This window comes from Balaenoptera ricei, chromosome 20 (assembly GCF_028023285.1).
Source record: "Balaenoptera ricei isolate mBalRic1 chromosome 20, mBalRic1.hap2, whole genome shotgun sequence".
In the NCBI taxonomy this organism is placed as follows: domain Eukaryota; kingdom Metazoa; phylum Chordata; class Mammalia; order Artiodactyla; family Balaenopteridae; genus Balaenoptera; species Balaenoptera ricei.
The window spans coordinates 9,430,841-9,453,330 of NC_082658.1; the positions used below are offsets into that span (position 1 = coordinate 9,430,841).

At 45.2% G+C, this 22,490-nt stretch overlaps 1 protein-coding gene across 5 annotated transcripts in view; it reads left to right on the forward strand.

Moving 5' to 3' along the window:
• Positions 1–22,490, forward strand: part of TNRC6C (trinucleotide repeat containing adaptor 6C) — a 133,853-nt gene that overhangs the window by 68,226 nt on the left and 43,137 nt on the right. For all 5 annotated transcript variants that reach the window (XM_059908718.1, XM_059908719.1, XM_059908720.1 and 2 more), the window contains exons 4-5: positions 1,720–2,046; positions 14,775–17,378. In XM_059908718.1, coding sequence (XP_059764701.1) covers positions 1,720–2,046; positions 14,775–17,378 — 2,931 coding nt within the window. The remainder of the gene's footprint in view (positions 1–1,719; positions 2,047–14,774; positions 17,379–22,490) is intronic.

A 22,490-nucleotide genomic window follows, 5' to 3' on the forward strand; every position in this document is an offset into this window, starting at 1 on the left:
AAAGGGATGTGCCGTTGATGGTAAGACACATGGCGATGCAAGTGATTTTAACATGTGAAGAAATGTGAGTCTTGGAATTGGTGAAATATAATACTAGCCTTGGTTAGGAATAACAGAAGTGTGGGGCAGAGAACAGTGTGATGTGTATTGTAGGAGCACAAACCTGGTTTTTGCCTGCTGGTCTTTATTTCTTTGGAGAATAAGGTCCAGTTTATCTTCTGGGGATGGGAGATAAAGGCATTATCACTGGAGGGTGGAAGGTCTTTGAATGAGTCATTGACAGCAGTGGAACCAGGCAGACCCAGGAAATCATAGGCTGGTCAGGAAGCACTGAACGTGTCCTGAGGTTAGGGCCCAGGAGTTCACAGTGATGCCAACCTGCACGGCTCTGTTTTCTTGAGAGACTTCGCAGTCCGAGTCCGGGGTGGAGAGAGTGGACAGTGCCAGTGGCTTCATCCAGAATTGAGGGTTTGCCAGGCAGGGTGACAGAAAAACTGGGCAGCGGCCTCGCGGATACTGACTGTGTACAGTGGGGTCGCGGGGTGGACAGCAGAACCCATTGCGGGAGGTGAGAAATGCAGGCTGCTCGCAAGGGATAATAAAAGGCAAACAGTGTCGACTGGAAAGGTTTTTATAATGCTACTTATGCAAACAAGATATACAGAGAACTAGGTATAAACTCGTTTTGCACATAGCTTTTACTCAACTCTGAAATCAAAGACATATATAAATTAAGTCGAAAAAAGTTTTTTTCAAATAACAGGATAACATAATATTCTGGATATTAATGTTTCAAATTCAAGATGGAAATGAACTTGAGGCTCAGATTCTTTGGCACTTGACGGGCCTGTGCTCCGGCTCCAGGCAGCGGCGGAGGGCTCAGCCCTGCAGGCCCAGCACCCTGGGTGGGGCTCACGCCGGTCGGAGCCACGGTCACCACTCAGATCACCTTTTGCATGTGGCATGCTCACTAGCAGGACTGTCCCTCAACTCTCCTGCTCCTTTTTTCTGTTTACATTGCTGTGAAACCTGTGTTTATGCAGCATACTCTGATAGCATTTTGGCTTTCACCTAATGCATCATTTGCAAATTAGCCCACCTGCATTCTTTTCCAATAAATCTGAGAGGCGTGTAGTGGTGCTATAGATACCATCACCACAAATGCCTTAATTATTCAGATAACCCAGAATGCATATATATATATATATATTTTTTTTTTTTTTTTAGATTGTCTTTAGAATTAAAACAAATATATATATAAATTCATGGACATCTAATGATCCCTTAAATTTGAGAAACACAGACTGAGAGCAGTTTTTCTCAAAGTTGGGCCCAGGACCCGGGGCATCACCCTCACCTGGGAAGTTATCAGAAATGCAGATTTGCAGTCTCCCCTCCCTTCCAACCAAGTGAATTCCCCAGGCGGGGCCTAGGAATCAGGCCTTTAACCTGACTCCAGCTCAAGCTGAAGAGCTGCTGCTCTAACCCAGTGTGATCACCTGTCTTATAGATGAGGAAACTGGCCAAGAGCACAGCTCAGGATCGAGGTTCATTTATAGGACAACTGGGTCTCAAGCCTGGAACTCTGGGCTTTGGTGCAGTTCGATTCCAAAGCTCTCCATTGTCATTTCTTCCTCAGTTTTTGGTTTTGTTTTCTTTGGTTTGGGTTGAAGGAGGTGATACTAAAGTGTTGGGGTCTTTTCCTTTTGTTCCTTCTAGTGCCAGAACCTACTAAGACCTGTTCAAGCCAGCCCCAACCTGCCGGGACCAGTACCAGTACTTCCACCAGCACTCTCTCCAGCAGCAGCAATGGCAAACGTGCGTCTGCCGGCGGCCAGCAGCCAGCTGCATCCCGTTACCTGCCTCGCGAGGTGCCCCCACGCTTCCGCCAGCAAGAACAGAAGCAGCTGTTAAGGAGAGGCCAGCCACTGCCCACGGGGGCTCCGACCGGCGTGAGCCCCACCCCGGGTGCTGGGCCTGCAGGGCTGAGCCCTCCGCCGCTGCCTGGAGCCGGAGCACAGCCGCACGCCAGCAAGCCCCAGCCAGGTAAACCGCACCAAACCCGGCCTTCTTTCTGTCTGAGAAACTGCTTGCTACTTTCAACTTGCTGCCCAGAAATAGAAATGGACATATTGTGATCCATGTTTACTATACACTTAGTAAAGCTTGCTAGCTAGATGATAGATTGATTCATTTCAATTAGATTTTAAGGTTTACTTCTGGTTCCCCCTGCTTATTTATATTGTTCCTCATACACTTTCAGATGGCAATTAGCTACTTCAGCTGAGTTTGTTGCTCACCAGAAACTAAAGGTCTATGTCAGTACATATAAATCTGTCAAGGCAGATGCTTTAGAACCCTGCAGTGAACACTTCTAAATAAAACCCTTTTTCCTCAGGTTACTAGGATATCTCATGACTGCACACATACTTTCTGTGCAGGGAGGTAATAGCATTTTATGGGGAGTGGTGTTTCTGAGTAACTTATTCAAGCATCCTGAGGCAACCCTGCCTGCTGTCTCCCCGTGCTCGGCCCCTGCGGTGTCTGGGGCTCTACGCCGCCCGCTGCTTGTTGTGTCCTTGCCTGCAGTTCAACGCCAACTTTCTCTGGGCTCCCAGGAGAGCTCGCCACTTGCTCATTAGCTTTCCAGCTTCCAGAATGTCAGCATCTCTCATCTCCTCTCTCTCCTGTTCCCATCTTCTTGACCTCATGGATTTACACTTTTAAAAATTTCTTTACTGGAGTTTTAGGGAAATTTTTGGAAGAGAGCAAAGTACATGTGTTCGACTGCCATGAATCTCTTATTTTCTTAAATCTTTACGTCTCAAGTAATTTAACTAACAATTGGCAGTGGTTCTAGCTTGGAAAGCGTATTTGCTGATGGTAGTGAAATTCAGGTCTGTAATGAGAGAGTCAGGGAGGCTTCTTGTGTTAGATTAGAATTTAAAAGAAACATGTCACAATTCATATTAATATTTGTTTTCCTTCATGTGCTGCCTTTTTATATGGGGAATAATTCCAGCATGACATAGAAGTATTTATAGCAGAATTTCTCAAAACCATGACTTTGTGGTTTTATTTGGAACAAATATTTTTAGACAGCTTTGCCATGTCTCTTCAAATAGTCTTTACTTTCATCTGCTAAATTCCTGGTAGAGGGGATGTAGGTCAGTGATTTTCAGCAAAAAGCTAGGAAGAAAAGAAATGATCAAATATATTCATTGAATATAATCCCATCTGCTTAACTGCAACCAGTTTATAGTCAAACATATGGTTACTTTCCACACTGAAATATGGTTCTCCGACCAGTCTTAACAGAGACGAAGACTGTATAGTCAGAGCTGTATAGCTTGGGGTATTGATTTAAGACGCTTATATAGAAAAACTGAAAAAGAAGTGTAACAGCCCTGCTTTTTTCTGGGCTTATCTCATCGTTGTAAGATTAGTTGGCAGTCTTGCATCAGTGTTCTCACCAAATGCGAGAGGTGTGCAAGATGTTACTGGTATCTTCTTAGATAAGTAGAAAGTAATCAAGAAATTGATTCAGTAAAATTTTATATGAAAGTAATATTCTTTAATAAAATATTTGGCTCTGTAATTATAATAACCTTCTCCAGAAAGTTATTCCTAGTTGTTTGTACTTTTTAAAATATATACAGTGAAGACTAAATCATCATTTTATACATCAAAACATCTTGAGAAATGGAATCAATCTATATATTTATATTAATAAAATAAGAAATGATTGATTTTTTTGGCTCCCAAGCAAAAGTCTTTGTTTTACACCAATTTCATCTCTTCACCAGCAGTCTCTGGTATCACAGCTTCAGCGGTCCCCTCGGAAACCTGTCCTGGTTTCCTAGTTCCTAATGCAGTCTCCGTCTCTCTGCCTGGCTCAGTGCCCTTCCCAGCCTTGTCCAGCCAGCATGTTTCCTTCTGTCCCCAGGTCCTGCTTTCCGTTCTGATGGGGATTGTTTCCGTATGGCTTCACAAATAGGCCACACTCAGTGTTGCCTTTCCCAGCACGTGCACACACCTGATCGCCCTGCCCCTTTCTGTCTGCAAATCACAGTCACCCACCCTCCGTGAAGCCCCTTGAGTATTTCTGTCCTCAAGCTCCTCTTGAAGCTGTAGGATACTCCATTGGTCCACAACATGCAGCCTCACACGCACTGTACACTGTGTAACCTGTATTGTATCCTAAAAGGACAGTGTCTGAACCTCCTCTGTGTGACTAGTTGAGCAAAGTGAAAGGAACTCTGAACTGAAGGGGAAGTCCTGGCAGCCGGCACTGGTTATGCCACAGCCAGTACTTCCATTTCTCACCTAAAATGAGACTTCTAAGGTCCTTCCCCTGGAATCTCCAACTCAAACCCGCTTCCAAAGAGCTCGCTTGATTTTGTCAATGCAAAGCATTGCTGGGACGCCATCCCGTGTCCTAGTGGAATCAGCACAGGGACCTAGGTTGGCGTCCCCGGGCACGGAGGCAGTGTGGCAGCGTGGTCGAGAGACAGGTCCGATTCGTTTTCCAGACCCACGACCGCTGTGTGACCTTGTCACTTAGCCGATTGGCAAAAATTTTAACTGATAAGTGTATATAGTCGTATATAAGTGTAGTGATTCACCCTATTAAGCTTCCAGAAAAATGTTATTTTCTATTCAGACTATGTTTTTGCCAACCTGCAGTACAACTCCAGCTTGAAACACTTGAGAGCTTTTATCTTTTTTAAAAGAGGAAAAACTCTTTCTCACTGCGCTTAAGGCAGAACAATGTATTGTTTTGGTGGCTGCTTTGTACATTCATAAACTGAGGTTTTGATTAATACGCGGTAGTGTTTGCTACTTAGATCTTTTGTAGGTAGAAGCAGGAAAGTAAGCAGTTGGACACGTGCCAATTTACATATGGGGCTCATTTAGAAAATTATAGCTAGTGTTGGTATGCCGAACGTTTAGTGGGTGTTCAGGAAAAGCGGGAAAGAGGAAGGAACGGAACACAAAGGAGTAGGAAAGGGCAGCGGTTTATTTGCATGCAGCCAATGGGCAACGCGCCCTTACTCTTTTGGCAGACTTTCAAAAAACAGAGGAAAAGTGGCTCTGGTGCTGCTGTAACTGGGTCCTGAAGTGAAAATGGTTGTGACAACTGAACGAATTTTAAGAGGCAGGAAGATCGGTTTAGTGTCAGCTGCAATTAGATAATCAAAGCTTTCAAATCCTCTCCGAGGATGCCTCCCCCCGCCCCTCCCGTTGGAGGGGGTGATCGGCTCCCTCCCGGGAAGGGAAGGGCAACGCCGGCTCCTGGCCCGCGGGCGCCTGCAGGTCGCCGGGCGCAGCCCGCACGGAGCCTCCCGGTGGCGACAGCCGGCGGCCCGGGGCGCGCGGCGACAGGGTGGAGCTGGGAACCCGCGCCGCCCTAGATGCGGGCGCCCGGGCGTCCGGCGCGCAAGGTAGCGTGTCCAGGGGGTGGGCGGCCCCTCTCCGCAGGTACTTTCGCCCCCGCGGCCCGCCGAGCCGCAGAAACAGAGCCGACACGGAGCAGACAGCAGCAGCTGCTTCTCCCGGGCCTCGGACGGGGCGCGAGGGGCGCGCAGACGACGCGTAAGATGGCGCCCCCGCCGCGGCGCGCGGAGCTGCTCCGGGCCCCGCGCCGCCGCCCCGGCCGCCCCGCTCGGCGGTGCTTCTCACAGGGTCTGACCCCGGAGGAAGCAGCCTCGTTTTCCTGCCGTTCTGAAGAAAAACAAGGCAATAAGCGTTTTCTTTTGGACAGTTTCATTATTGTTTTCAGTAAACCTTTCACTCGGTTCTGCATTTCATAATTCCTTGCATTGATAGAAGTTGACGGAGGAGATGCCTCGGAGTCTGTCCAGTGACGGAATTCTGAACTCAGAGCACTTTCTCCACAAGATTTTTACGCACACTCAGGGCAGTGGAGAGGGAGGTGGCTTCGGTTCTCCAAAGCTGAAAACGGTGGTTAACGATGATCCCGCCCCTTGAAACCGAGGAATGCGTGTTATCAGTAAGCGTAACACTCATGTGTTTTCAACTATGGAAGGCATTTGGAATGACTTTATAATTTATTATTCTGTCATTTCGGTTAAAAGGACTGCGGTGAGAAGGAATGGACTACGTACTGTTTGTCAGTGTTAGCAATAATTAAGCATCTTCTGAGTAAATCTTGTCCACACTTCCCTATCTGATTAATTTGATACCTAATTAAAAGTTCGCTTACTGTAGCTTTAGGAAGCTCTTTGTTAAATACTTTTTCTTGAAAATTTTATCTTTACATGGTAACATTTTGGAATTTAAAAAAAGAAGAAAGCTTTTTTTCTTTAAACCATGCTATCGTGTGATCCTTTTTAATTTAATCACTTAAGACTGTTTATGTTACTTGCATTTTTATAGAGACACCTATTTTTAGAACGTGTAAACCATTCAAACAGCAGGAAAAAAGTGAATTTAACATTTGGTGATAGAGTGTTGTAATGGATGGAGCACTAGAATTTTATCCTGAAGATAGGCATTTCTGTTCAGGCCTTACTGGTTATTGGTTATAACACCTTTTCCAAATCTGGCCTCTGAGCCTCTGTTTCCCCATCTGTAAAACAGATGTAATTTGTAAGTTTCGGTTAATTTAATGTGTGTGGAAATACTTAGAACGTCAAAGTGCTCTGAAATATGTGATGTCTTAGGGATAGGAAGACTTATTTATAAACTCTCTCAAACTTGCTGCATAACAGATGCCTGGATTTTAGCCTTTAACAGTTCCTGGGCTTATACTGGAGAGTTGAGAATAACCTACAAGAGAATTCAGTCTTGGTTTATTTTAGAGCTTTCATTCATTTCAAAATGCCTGTTCCCAGAAGTCAGTCATTTCACAAATTTCTTTCATAGAGTCTTTTAGACTATAGCTAAAAGATGGATTTTTGAATTGATAGCACAGTCAGGAGACTTCGGTTTATGAGAATCATGTTATTCAAATATTCTTGAAGTCATAAATTCTCCCAAGAAGAATGGTGTGCTTTAAACATAAAGAGAGTCATAGTCTTAAAAATGTAAAACGTTTTCATTTTGGGGATAAATTCTAGTGTCAGAATATGTGGTGGTGGTGGTGGTGGTGGTGGGGTATTGCTGCTGCTACTGGTGGTGATGGTGGTGGTGGTGGTGGTGGTGGGAGTGATCATGCTGTTGATGTGATGGTGATGTTGGTGATGATGACGATGAGGGGCAAGAGAGGAGAGACTTTAGGGAGTCCCCAGAACAGAACTAATCAAACTGTGCTCCTCAGAGACCCACAGAAAACTTTAAAGGAGTCTGAGTGGGGAAAGGATGGTGGGGAGTGGGGAAAGCCTAATTTTTCCCAAGTGGCTTTAGGTTTAACTCCTTTGTGTGTTGGGGAAATAGGTTCTGCTCTTTGTTTTCTGTTGTTTGGTTTTTACCACTGCTCTAGGAAGACGGTGAGTGGTATTTTCAAATCAACTTAAGTCTATATTTGAAAATCATAAATATTGCATTAAAATCATAACTTTCTGCTTTCGAGTTTTCAAGTCCTTTCCAGCTTTTAAATGCATTTATGTGTTCAAACTGTTTGTTTGTTTTTTTTTATGACAGCACTGCAATATTTATTTATTTATTTATTTATTTTTGGTTGTGTTGGGTCCTCGTTTCTGTGTGAGGGCCTTCCCCACTTGCGGCGAGCGGGGGCCACTCCTCATTGTGGTGCGCGGACCTCTCACTGTTGCGGCCTCTCTTGTTGCGGAGCACAAGCAAACTTTTTTTTTTTTTTTTTTTGGCTGCGCAGGATGCGGTATCTTAGTTCCCCAGCCAGGGATCAAACCGGCACCCTCTGCATTGACAGTTCCAAGTCTTCACCACTGGACTGCCAGGGAAGTCCCCAGACTATTTTTTTTTTTTTTTATATTAAAGTACATAGGACACAGTTGATTCCCATTTTAAAACTTTTTGAGAAGGAAAAAATGAGAAAACAAGATAAAATGAAAGAAGGAAAATAAACAACTAAAGCAAAGAGTGGCACCTTTGTGCATCATGCCTGGCTCGGCACAGAAAGTTCTTTGAGGGGAGACCAGGTCTTGTTCATCTGTGCAGTGCTTGTAAGCTCATCAGTAGGGCTGTTGAACATGCATGTTCAGCAGAATGTGAGTGTCTCAGGGAACTGTCATCTGGGGACACTGTGACTGGAGTCACACAGGAACAGGCTCTGTACGGGGCCCCAAACTGTAGGAAGAGGGGATCCTGTAAAGAAAGCTCCTGGGGCTAAGAGCTTTCTTTAATGTACCAGAACTGGGAACACTAAGGAGTAAGGCCGAAAATCAAATTGTAGAACCAAGGCATAGAGTAATTTTTACCATTTAGCCTTAACTTTTTGGTTTTTAATGTATTTAATGTTCATTTTGACCCTATTAACACCCCCAGAAGTGGTATTATCTTGGAAAAATCCATATATCATTTTGGTGTTCTTTAAGTTTAATTACAATGAAAAACATCGTAATATTTGTCTCTTTCATTTTGTTTCCTTATCCACTGTTTTCATTACAACTAAAAACATTTTAAGTAGAAAAATATTTTTAGTGGCTTACATAGTAATAACACGTATAAATGTATATAGCAAATTAACTTGTTAGCCTCACTTTAAGCCCCTCCAAATAGTTCCTTATATAAGGGTGGCCGTCTTTGCAAGCTTAGGACAGAAGCCCTCACCTGAAAATGGACTTGAGCTGTTCCATGCACTGGTGAGAATTGAGCTTCTCCTTTAGGTTCCTTTAGTAGCAGTGACCCCCTGTCCTTTATACCTTCTGTGCTAAAACACAGGTGTAAGTACCCGTTCAGTAAAACTCCCGTGGTGTTTGGGGGACATTTCTTTTTTTCTTCCTTCCTTCCTTTTTTTTTTTTTTTTTTTTGCCACGCCACACAGCTTGAGTGATCTTAGCTCCCTGACCAGGGATTAAACGCAGGGCCACAGCAGTGAAAGCACCAAGTCCTAACCACTGGAGTGCCAGGGAATTCCCAGGGGGGGACATTTCATCTCACGCTTTCACCTCCTTCCCTCTTTTATCTCCTTTCCTCTAGCCTTCTCTCTCTCGTCTCCTTTCCCACCATCTGTACCGAGTTCCAGAACATTTAGCTCACCTTTGAGTTAGGAGCACTGGTCTCGTGGCGTGCACCACTTGCAGACACATTCTCGCCTCTGAGAAAAGTGTCCCGTTGAGTGGATGACAGCCCATAGATTCCCCAGTGCTTGCTGGACGTCGCCCCCACTTGATCCAGCTGCTGAAGCAGGTGATGGAGGGGAGTGAAGAGGGGAGAAGAGTGGTGCTAACGGCCTTTTAAGGAGCTGGATGAAGCACCTGCAAGGATGCATGAGTCCCCACGGAGGGACTGCTGATGAACTGCACATTAACGTCTGAGCTTCTGACTTGCTTCTCCCAGGACTGAGAACGGATCCACTCGGAGGTCTTGCAAGCACCCCAGACTCAGTATGTCTGGATCTTAGTCCATCGTCTCCTTTTCTTCTCTCCTTCCCAGAGCTGCTCTTACACCAGTGTTCCCTGTTATAGTTTAATATAGTTCCCTGTGCTATACAGTAGGTCCTTGTTGTTTATCTATTTTATATATGGTAGTGTGTATCTGTCCCTGTTATAGTTTAATATAGTTCCCTGTGCTATACAGTAGGTCCTTGTTGTTTATCTATTTTATATATGGTCGTGTGTATCTGTTAATCCCAAACTCCTGATTTATCCCTCCCCCCCTCCCCTTTGGTCACCTTAGGTTTGATTTCTATGTCTGTGGGTCTGTTTCTGTTTTGTAAATCAGTTCATTTGTATAATTTTTTTTTAGATTCCACATACAAGTGGTATCATATGATATCTTCTTTCTCGGTCAGTGGACATTTAGACATTTAGACATTCTAATAGTGCTGCCATGAACATAGGGGTGCATGTATCTTTTCCAATTATAGTTTTGTCTGGGTATATGCCCAGGAGTGGTATTGCTGGATCATATGGTAACTCTATTTTTAGTTTTTTAGGGAACATCCATACTGTTCTCCATAGTGGCTGCACCAGTTTACATTGCCACCAACAGTGTAGGAGGGTTTTCTTCTCTCCAGCATTTATTATTTGTAGACTTTTCAGTGATGGCCATTTCTGACCAGTGTGAGGTGATACCTCGTAGTTTTGATGTTAAGAGCCTTTTGAAGTGTGTGAGTAGGCATTCATGATCTGCTGGAGGTCCATTTGGAAAGACTATTCGGTGCATTACTGAGAAGAGACTGGAGAGGAGCAGGAATGGGTCTGGGGGAGACAGTTAGAAATTCTCCTAGATTCTCATAGGAGAATCCAGTCTCAGTAAGTCAAAGTGTCCTAGAGACTCCAGTGTGTAAACGCACAGGCGAGACTTCATCGTGCCCTCTGTCGTCTCGGGTGCTGGGGCTCCTGCCAGCACTGCCTCGTTGGTGTTGAACTGGCTCTGCTGCCCTTGAGCTCTTCCTCTCCACTCCAGGGAAGGACTGAGCGGTGGAACTTGATCACTGTGGGGGCCGTCCCTTCAGAAGGCGGACGCACTTGTCAGAAAGAGCCCAGGCTGCGCGGCGCCGCTACATACCTTTGGTACACCTTTATGGATGTGTATTTTTTTTACCTAATGACTAATATTTTTCTTGAAATTTGGGATTTTTTAAATTTATGTGAATGAAAAAAATCCTTTTTCTCGCAGGATTATCTCCTTAATTCCAACGTTAGCCTTTGGTCCTTGGCCCTTTGTTGCTCTTGTAAAGCTCTAAGGGCAAAGGACTATCCATGAAAGTAGAGAATTCAGGTATTTATCAGCATATTGATTCAGTGTTCTTCACGTAATTTTTCTCCTCGTTTTCCATCTCCCCTTTTCAGGTTTAGTTACTGTATTTTTTTTCTTTTTTGGCTGCACTGCACAGCTTGTGGGATCTTAGTTCCCCAAACAGGGATTGAACCTGGGCCCTCGGCAGTGAGAGTGTGGAGTCCTAACCACTGGACCTCCAGGGAATTCCCTAGTTACTGTATTAAATTCATTACTTGCCTTACCCTCTCTCTATCTCATAGAGAAGTTTATAAATTATTTTATCTTGTAAAATGTTATGTAGAATGTTATATAGCTCAAAATGTAATGATCTAGATTTATTTTTCTCACAAGCAACAACATTGCCCCTACATTTTATCATCTCATAATGTCAGAAATTAAATAATATTTATTATTTACAGTTTTATGTTTTGATTATAAATATTTGTAGAAAATTCCAAAACAAAACCATCTGAGTAGGAGGATGGCATATTTTGGAATTGTTTTACATTATTTATTGAAGAAAACTCATTGGGTTTTATGGTTTTTTTATATGCAAACAATGTAGTTCTTTGATTGTTCATTTTAAATGAAATAAATCAGTTTGATTATAAAAATGTCTTTGCTTTACATGTGAAAAGATACTCACCATTACTAATCATTAAGGAGAAGCAAATCAAAACCACAATGAGATACCACTTCACACCCATTAGGCTGGCTGTTATTCAAAAATCAGAATATAACAAGTGTTGGCAAGGATGTGGAGAAATTGGAACCCTGGTGTATTGCTGGTATGGTGTTTCATCTTAGGATGAGGGATAGTGGTGATGGTTTCACAAAATGAATGTACTTAACACTGCTGAATTATATACTCAAAAAGGGTTAAAATGGAAAATTATATTTTGTATATTTTACCGGAAAAAAAATCTTCTCTCCAGTATTACAGTTGAGATTGACAATGTCAGATATGTTGCTAGGTATCTTTTTGTGTGATTCTTATGTAGTATATATAAGCTCTAGATTATAAATTTTAGAGCTGAGAACCTTAGGGCTTATGTAGTTAGTTCATCATCATCTTTGTAGAGTTGAGAAATGACTTAAGATTGTTCAGCTAATTGGTGGCTTTAGCTAAAACTCATGTTTGGTTCTATACATTGATTCTTTTGTTTGTCCAACAAACGTTTATTGGTTGCCTAATATGTGGCAAGCATTATGGATACAAAACCTTGCTAGGCCAGGCTGGTAACCTCCTACTCCTGGGTGCAGGTTGCAGTGAGTGCCGACCTAGTCAAGAGGTAGGTGGCCTGCCTTTGGGTAAACCTTGTCCCTGCCCAGGCAGGACCGAGGTAGAGTGAACTGTGGTAGGTTTGCTGACAAAAAGTGATAATCTTTGGTTTTTGTTTGTTTGTTTGTTTTTAATTGGGGTATAGTTGTTTTACAATGTTGTGTTAGTTTCTACTGTACAGCGAAGTGGAGTTCCCTGTGCTATACAGCAGGTTCTCATTAGTTATCTATTTTATACATATTAGTGTATATATGTCAGTCCCACTCTCCCAATGCATCCCACCCCCCTTTTCCCTGCTTGATGTCCATACGTTTGTTCTCTATGTCTGTGTCTGTATTTCTGCCTTGCAAACTGGTTCATCTGTACCATTTTTCTAGATTCCACATATATGCATTAATATATATCTGTTTTCTCTTTCTGACTTACTTCACTCTATACGACAGTCTCTAGGTCCATCCACGTCTCTACAAGTGACCCAATTTCGTTCCTTTTTATGGCTGAGTAATATTCCATTGTATATATGTACCACACCTTTATCCATTCATCTGTCGATGGGCATTTAGGGATAATCTCTGTTTTTTAACTTCGTCTTATTTTCATTGTTAAATGATGAGTGACTCATTGATCTCTTTATTTTGAGGGCCACCAGGGAAGCCCTCATTGATCTCTTTAAATTGGTTATTACATAAGCTAGTTTTTATAGTATAGGCAAAACCAACAGAGGAAATTGTCATAAACCAGGGTAGCAGAACCAACCCCTAATATCAATATTTGGCAATAAAGAACTTCGTTGTTTTATGGTAATTTAGATACTTAAAGTTTTCTGTTGCCTATCTTCATTTTCCCTTTATAGTTTTCACCTGGAATTACCTGGCTACTTTTTTTTTTTTAATATTTACTTCTTTATTTTCTTAAGAACAAAAGCCTCGGATTTCCCAGGTTGTGCAGTGGTTAAGAATCTGCCTACCAATGCAGGGGACAGAGGTTCAAGCCCTGGTCTGGGAAGATCCCACATACCTCGGAGCAACTAAGCCCGTGCGCCACAACTACTGAAGCCCACGCACCTAGAGCCCGTGCTCCACAACAAGAGAAGCCACCACAGTGAGAAGCCCACGCTTGCTGCAACTAGAGAAAGCCTGCGTGCAACAACGAAGACCCCATGCTGCCGAAACTTTTTTAAAAAGAAGAATAAAAACCTCTTACAAGCGACACTGTTGATTTTTTTTTTTTTTTGACCACGCCATGTAGCATTTGGGATCTTAGTTCCCCTACCAGGGATTGAACCCGTGCCCCCGGCACTGGGAACACGGAACCTTAACCGCTGGACTGCCAAGGAAGTCCCAACCTGCCTACTTTAGAATCACCTAGACCATCATTCTAAATTCATTACATTCCTTTTAAATCAGGCAACAAAAGTCATTTGTTTTGGGGGTTTTTTTTTAAGATTGAAGTTAGTTTTAGTATGTTCTTTCTAGTGATAGTGATAATTCTTTGAATACTTCCTCTTTTCTTTTAGCTCCATCAAACTACAAAAGAACAGTTTTACTGTTCATGAGTAAGATTTTTCTTGTTGAAATTAATTTGCAGAGAACATAATAATGAAAGGGTTCTAAAAGAGAAGAAATATTTAATTGCAATTATCTGTATATCATACTATTTAAAGAAACTGTCAAGGATTTCTAAACTGTGTGAGGTCTTGAGTGATGCATACTTCGAATAAAGTCTGTTGGAAAATTCATTGGAATATAAGTTTGATTGCAATGTTAGAAATCCTCAAAAAATTAGGAAATTATAGGAGATAAAATACAGATACCAAATACTAGCTTCTTTAAAAGGATCATAAGAGTGAAATGATATAAATACTATAGAAGATATCGTATAAAGTTATTCTGGGAATCTCCAAAGAAAAGACTAAGTTAAGGAAGTAGAAAGCAAATGTAGAAGGAATCCATAGAGATCTGAGAAGATACCAGATATAGGGCTGAGAATATTTTTTATTAATGCACAGGAAAGCAGGATAAACCATTATCACTGGTAATAACAGATAAAGTAGTATAAATGTAATCAAATGGCTCTAACTCTTGTACCCTTGATAACGTGAGAGATCATTTTCTAAAACCTCTTCTCTCTCTCTCTCCCTCCATCCCCCACCCCCAAAACATTGGTTCTGTTATATGATTCTGCGGGGCATTTACAATTCTTTTCTACCAAATGAGCTGTGTGACTTCTATCTAATACTGTGACTCATTAGAAGTCTTAAAAAGAACTGCAAATTGCACTCAGCATCCATGCGCGCTTCAGTGTTGTAGCCAGCGTTTCCCAGAAGCTGAGTATTCACAGGTGTTGCACCGTCGCATAGATTCCAAACTGCTTCCAGTTAAGCCACTTTCTTTACTACAAATGCTTTCAGAGATGCTCCTGTGCTAATGTGCGTTGTGAATCTTCTCAATAGTATGGTGTAGCGCTGAGAATTAAAGAATAACTCTTTTTTGAATGGGAGCTACTTAGAAGACAAACAACTTTTTTCTTGAAGTCATTTTTTAGTACTTGTCATTCAGAATTGAAAACTCGAAATAAAGAGCTTCCCCCAAAGACTAGTTTTAACAGTTGATTCACTGATAAGTGGGAGGAAAATCTAACTTTGAACTTGTTTCATCTTTTTCAGAAATCGGCCACAGCGGGCTGGCAGAGCATTATGAAAGTTCCCACTGGGGACAGCAGCCCACTTACAGAAGCGAAGCCAACGGCAGCTGGGATAAAGTGATAATAGACAGGACCGATAAGGAGGCGTGGCCTTCCATCACGGGAACAGAGGCTGAGTCTGCCTCAGAATGTACGACAGACACTGACTGTACCTCCAGCTGTGGCTCAGAGAACAGTAGCATGGCTACAGGCAGTGCCCAGGGCAGCTTCACTGGACAAACCAAGAAGGCGAACGGCAATAACGGCACCAATGGCGCGCTCGTCCAAAGCCCTTCTAATCAGAGTGCCCTTGGGGCGGGGGGAGCAAACGGTAATGGAAACGCAGCCAGAGTGTGGGGCGTAGCCACGGGCTCCAGCTCCGCCCTGGCTCACTGCTCCCTCAGTGGTGGGGATGGAAAGATGGACAACATGATCGGAGATGGGAGAAGTCAGAATTGCTGGGGTGCTTCCAACTCCAATGCTGGCATTAATCTTAACCTTAATCCCAACGCCAACCCAGCTGCCTGGCCTGTACTTGGACATGAAGGAACTGTGGCGACAGGCAACCCTTCCAGTATTTGCAGTCCAGTCAGTGCCATAGGTCAAAACATGGGCAACCAGAATGGGAACCCAGCGGGCACTTTAGGTGCTTGGGGAAACTTGCTGCCGCAAGAGAGCACAGAACCACAAACGTCCACTTCTCAGAATGTGTCTTTCAGCGTACAACCTCAGAACCTTAACACTGATGGACCAAATAACACTAACCCCCTGAACTCTTCACCAAACCCTATCAATGCAGTGCAGACAAACGGACTGCCAAACTGGGGCATGGCTGTTGGTGTGGGGGCCATCATCCCGCCCCACCTGCAAGGCCTTCCTGGTGCTAACGGATCATCAGTTTCTCAAGTCAGTGGGGGTGGCAGCGAAGGAATCAGCAGTTCTGTGTGGGGACTGTCCCCAGGTAACCCTGCCACAGGAAATAGCAATTCTGGGTTCAATCAGGGGAATGGCGACACTGTGAACTCAGCATCAAGTGCTAAGCAGAATGGCTCCAGCAGTGCTGTGCACAAGGAGGGAAACGGAGGGAACGCGTGGGATTCGGGACCTCCTGCCGGTCCTGGCATCCTCGCCTGGGGGCGGGGCAGTGGCAACCATGGCGTCGGTAACCTCCATTCGGGAGCTTGGGGCCACCCCAGCCGAAGCCCCTCTAACGGGGTGAACGGGGACTGGGGAAAGCCCCCAAACCAGCATTCCAGTAGCGACATCAATGGGAAAGGATCAACAGGGTGGGAGAGTCCTAGTGTCGGCAGCCAGAATCCTGCCACGCAGCCTGGCAGCGAACACACGAACTCTTGGGCCAAAGCTGCGTCTTCTGGAACGACAGCAAGTGAAGGAAGCAGCGACGGTTCTGGCAGCCACAACGAAGGAAGCGCTGGGAGGGAAGGAACAGAAGGCCGAAGGCGAGACAAAGGGATTCTAGACCAAGGGCACATCCAATTGCCAAGGAACGATCTTGACCCAAGAGTTCTGTCTAATACTGGTTGGGGACAGACTCCAGTAAAGCAAAACACTGCCTGGGAATTTGAAGAATCCCCAAGGTCTGAGAGAAAGAATGACAATGGGACAGAGGCCTGGGGTTGTGCAGCTACTCAGCCTTCAAACTCAGGGGGGAAGAACGATGGGTCCATCATGAACAGTACAAATACCTCTTCAGTATCGGGGTGGGTCAGCTCACCACCTGCTGCTGCGCCAGCAAACACAGGTTGGGGAGATAGCAGCAGCAAAGCGCCAAATGGCCCCGGGGTTTGGGGGGACACGATAAGCTCTACTGCTGTTAATAATGCTGCTGCGGCCAAGAGTGGCCACGCTTGGAGTGGGACCGTAAATCAGGAGGACAAGTCACCCACCTGGGGTGAGCCTCAAAAACCCAGATCTCAGAACTGGGGAGATGGACACAAATCGAATCCAGCCTGGAGCGCAGGTGGGGGAGATTGGGCAGACTCGTCTTCTGTCCTTGGACACTTGGGGGATGGGAAAAAAAATGGCTCTGGATGGGATGCTGACAGTAATCGATCAGGGTCTGGTTGGAATGAGGCTCCAAGGTCCGGGACCAGTGGCTGGGGCAATGGCACAAATGCAAAGGTGAATCCAGGGACAAGCTGGGGAGAGTCTTTAAAGCCCGGCCCCCAACAGAACTGGGCGAGCAAACCCCAAGACAGCAGCGCGAGTAACTGGGGAGGAGCCACTTCCATTAAACAGACAGGAACAGGGTGGATTGGGGGGCCGGTCCCTGTCAAACAGAAGGACAGCAGTGAGGCCACGGGCTGGGAGGAACCTTCCCCGCCATCTATTCGACGCAAAATGGAAATTGATGACGGTACCTCAGCTTGGGGCGACCCGAGCAACTACAACAATAAAACTGTAAACATGTGGGACAGAAACAACCCGGGCATCCAGAGCAGTGCCTCGGTCAGCACCACCACCAGCACCAGCACCACCACCACGAGCACCAACGCCAACGTGGCCGAGGCGCCCCCGACGCACCAGGCCAGCGCCCAGCTGAACCGATCGCCACTGCTCGGTCCAGGTACGTGGGCGACTGTGTGTTCCTTTAGAGGTAAAGAGAAAAAGTCTATTCTCATTACATTTGCACACATACTCGACTAGTGTTTTTGTAGCAAATAACGTTAAACTGATTTTAGTGCCCTTCACCTTACAATATCGTATTGAATGTTACCCAAAGAGAAGAAAGTTAAGTAGGATTCTCTGATAGCTTTTGATTCAAGAAAAAAAAAACATTAAGCACCTTCAAAAGAAAGGAGAGGAAAGAAGAAATACATCCTCTTTGGAAAGATTGGAGACCACTATGTTAGTTTGTGTTTACTTATTACGAAGTCTTTTTGGTTTTTTTTTTTTTTTTTTTTTTTTCTTTTTTTGGCTTCGCTGCACGGCACGCAGGATCTTAGTTCCCTGACCAGGGATCAAACCCGTGCCCCTGCAGTGGAAGCTCAGAGTATTAACCATTGGACCGCCAGGGAAGTCCCAAGTCTTCACTTCCTTATGAGATAAACCAGTGGTTCTCAATACCAGAGGGCTTTCGTTAGAATTACCCAGGAGCTTGGGGACTGGGGGATACCAGTCTCAGAGATTGCTAGTGTCATTGGTCTGGAGGGAAACCTGTTTACTGGCCATTTTTAAAGCTCCACAGGTGTTTCTGATGTGGTTAACGGTGAAAGAAAACCATTTTTGTAAAATGTGATGACATTATACAGTACAAATCATGTTTTGATTTCAGTTGAAAGAAAAATGCTAAAATTAGACTAAAATCTGTGTTTTGAGTTCCTGCTTTGTGCAAGGCATTCTACTAGATGGTGCAGTGGAAGAGAAGAGAAGGTGATTCAGACCAGAGCCTGCCCACAGGGAGCGTGAATGGTGACTGAGAATAAACACGCAGCCTGGACCATGAGAGAGAGAGAGAGAGAGAGAGAATTCAATTCAGCTGGACGTCGTAACTCGAGAACTAACAGAAGCTCCACATCTCTGACTTGAATATTGGTCCATGGTCCAAAGGGTCTGCCCGAGTGGTGAGAGGACTGGGCTCCCGGGGCTGGGAGGGACCAGCAAGAGAATATAATCCAGGGACTTCCCTGGTGCCGCAGTGGTTAAGAATCCGCCTGCCAATGCAGGGGACACAGGTTCAATCCCTGGTCCGGGAAGATCCCACATGCCGTGGAGCAACTAAGCCCGTGTGCCACCACTACTGAGCCTGCACTCTAGAACCTGTGAGCCACTACTACTGAGGCCGTGTGCTGCAACTACTGAAGCCCACGCTCCTAGAGCCCATGCTTCGCAACAAGAGAAGCCACCGCAATGAGAAGCCTGCGCACTGCAACAAAGAGTAGCCCCCGCTCGCCGCAACTAGAGAAAGTCTGCATGCAGCAACAAATACCCAATGCAGCCAAAAATAAGTAAATGAATAAATAAATTTTTAAAAAGAGAGAGAGAAGATAGTCCAACTCAGGGCATTATGTTGTCATCTGGAAAAGCTATAGCTTGTGGGTCCTCGTGCCCAGAACTGATGTCATTGCTTTAAGTATGGTTTAAACAGTGCAGAATTAGTTGAGACTAACCTCCCTCGTTCCCACAACCGTACTCCTAGCAATGCATTCTAAGTTTCATTTAGTCTTCTTGAGCCATGGCACACTAGTTTTCTTAAATTGAGCTTAAAATCTGAAGTCTTTCTTTTTGTTAAGGCCACTGTGAGACCTCCTCACTCAGGAGTGTCCTTGTGCAGTTGGCGGCTTGATCCCAGGTGTAGCACTTTGTTCCTGGTAAACTTGCGTTCAAGTCCCCCAGCCTCTTGAGATCTTTTTGAACCCTGATTCTGTAATTAGCATATTAGTTATATCCCTTCCAGTTTTATGCCATCCCTAAATGTTAAAAACATGCCATAAAGACAAGACTAAGGATAGAGTCCTTTCTCCATGATCACTCACTCAATCATCTTTTATATGGAACCGAATTTACATCCAGAACCCAACCTGCAAGGGAGTCTACAGTGTAGTTTTTTTTTACCTTTGGGCCTCTATAATACAAGAAGGCTAATAGAAAGCAGTAGAATGGATGCTGAGTGCCTGTTGACTGTCACATGCAGAGATTTGGGTTAAAAAAAAATTGTCTTGACCATCGGACATCATTGAAACAGATATGAGGAGAGACTGTGTTGCGCCTCCACTGCCTTGTACCAGAGCTCCATCCCAGACCCAGCCGAGGGTGGCTGCTTCCATCCCAGACCCAGCTGCCCTGATCCAGCTCCCACCTCCCAGCCTCCTCAAGCACGTGGTTTATGGTCACCCAGCAAAGCCCTATAGTTTGTAAGTTTTCTCATGCTCTCATACCCACCAGTATGAACGCTTCTAGAACTGGTACCTTTATCATTTTATTTGGCATACATTTAATCAGAATGCATTGTTGAACACCTACTGTGTGCTGGGATGTAACTGTGTAGAAGACGGAAGGTCTGCCCTTTTTGAACCTCCAGAAAGACAAGTACCCAGACAATTACGGAATGCGGACCAGCAAAGTATGGCATATAGGATGGCACCTAACCAAGGTTTTGATCATGAGGGGTCGGGGGTGAACAGATATTGGGTGATAGTGCAGAAGAGTGTTTCAGATAGAGGGACTAGCATATAAGGCCTGGAGGCAAGAGAGAAGGTGGCATATTTGAGGAACAAAAAACTTCAGAGTGGTTGGTGCTTGGGATAAGTGGTAGGGGTGACGGGAAGGCCTTGCAGAGAGAAGAGACCAGGGCAAGAGCGGGCAAGTTCTTTCAGGCCATGTGAAGGAGCTGGGGTGTATCCAGAGGTGTGGGAAGCTATTGAGAAGATTAAGCAAATTGAATGATCAGACTGACTTGTAGAATCATTTCAGCTATAAAATGAAGAGGGGACCACTGGGAAGCAAAGCTGGAGTTGAGCTGAGCTAAGCCGTGTTTGGTGTGATGGGGCAGCCTGGGTTGGAATAGTGGCAGGGGGTGCAGACAGAGATGGCAGCCAGACCTGGAAACCATTTGGATGCGGGAGCAAAGAAGGAAGGTGAGCAAAGAGGGTTCAGAACTCCGGCAGGTGGGCAGATAATGGTGACATGCACTGACTTATCCGGGAGCACAGGAGAGACATGTCCCGTGGAGGGCACAGCAGAGGTTGGCTATGGAAGACTGGGTCTCAGCCAGAGATGGGACTGAAGGTACAGCTGTGGGAGAATGGCAGTGAGCAGAGGGGCAAGTTCGAGAGTAGAGATTTTTGTTTAAGATGGTAGAGTTCTAAGCGTGTTTAAAAGCTGATAGAAAGGGGCATGCGGAGAGGGAGATGGATGCAAAGGAAGGAGACCCCACATCCCGTCGGAGAGGACACGCCATCTGTCTTGTAGAGGAGGCCGGCTGGCTGTGACCAGAGGGTGAGGGGCACCTTCTGGTGTTCTTTTTCCTCAGAGAATTGAGGACACCGGCCTGCGGGTGCAAGGGCTTGGAGCAGAGGTGTGAGCAGAGGCCAGGTGTGCATGGGCCCATATAGAGAATGGACAGAGCTGACCAGGGGCCCCTGAAGGGTTGCTGGGCAGTATTCAGACCCAGAGATCATAGTTCCACAGTGGATATACGCATTTATTCCGCATGTGTTTACTGGGACCTGCTAGGCGCCAGGCAGCGCTCTGGTTGCTGGGGATACAGCAGGGAGCAAAACAGACAGAATCCCTGTCCTGGTGGGTGTGCGGTCTAGCAAGGGAGGCCAAACCTCCGTGAGTTAGCACGTATGCAGGTAGAGTGTCAGGTGGTGAGGTGCCGTGGTCGGGTGGAGGGGCCGTGATCTTGCCTAGGGCAGCCTGGGCATGTGGGCAGCTGTTTGGTTTCCACTGCAAGCATTCGGCAGCTGGGGTGAAAGGAGAGCTGTCCTCCTTTCTGTGTTCAGTTCAGATACCTCCCTCCAGCCTCCTCTCAGGCTCCCTGGCAACTCAGCACGTCAGGAATTCTTTATGGAGCTCAAGACTGTCTTAGCCTCTACATGCACTTCACTTTCACTAAACCGAAGTTCAAAAACCTGGTGGTCCATGGGCTACACCTGGTCCCACAGATGTGCCTTTTGGGCCCACATTGTTTATGTGAATCAACTTTTTTTTTTCTTTTCTTTTGGCCACACTTCGCGGCTTGGCGGGATCTCAGTTCCCTGACCAGGGACTGAACCCGGGTCACGGCAGTGAAAGCCCAGAATCCTAACCACTAGGCCACCAAGGAACTCCCCTGAATCAACATTTTTGAATGAAAATGTTTCATATAAAATTCCAGAATCTGGCTTCTTTTGGAAACCTGGAAGCTCTGATACATTGGATTTCCACAGCAGCAGTGAGCTAGAATGGTCCCCTTTGGATGAGGCGTGTGCTTTCTATTTTGCCACACTCCCCACCACCCCCTATTATACCCCAGCACTGAAGCCTTTGAGCAGTAGCTATTGATCATCAAGCTTTTGCTGTTATTCTTCTTACGTGGGCCTGTTTACATTAACTGGCTGGTTCCCTGGGGTATTTGAATTTGTGATTCCTGTTTTTAACTAATACATGATTAACATTTCTAGACACTTAAATTTGATAAAGTACTTGAGAGAATGAGGGGAAGCAAGAAGGAAGAAAGATAATTGATGCCAGAAGTGAAGGGATGTAAACATTAAGATATGGTCTAGTGGGAGAGGCCAGTAATATAAAATTTAGTGTTGTGGTTAGCATTACAGTAAAGGTATACAAAAGTGCTCCAAGAAGAGCTGATAGTTAAAAGCAGCTATCGTGTCCCACCCATGCAAGTCTTTCTTCTGGAAGTCCTCGTTCCCATGACTGTTCCTCAGGGGTCACAGTTTGAACCCCCTTATCCCCTGCTCATTGTCTTCTGGAAAAGCTCCAGCTGAAATGTGCCCTGTGCCTGGCTCCGGGGTCCTGGCGATAAGCGTGGCCTGGCAGCACCGGGCAGCCACGTGCGGCACATCTTCATGCATCATCTCATGTGGTCCTCACGGCCCACAAGGCCTCATTTTACAGAGGAATCCCTGGGCAGTTAAATAGCTTACCGAGGGCACATGTGGTGAGGAAGTGGTGAGGTCTCAGATGGTAATACATACCTTGCCTGCTGCCACTTCTAAAATATTACATCCATGAC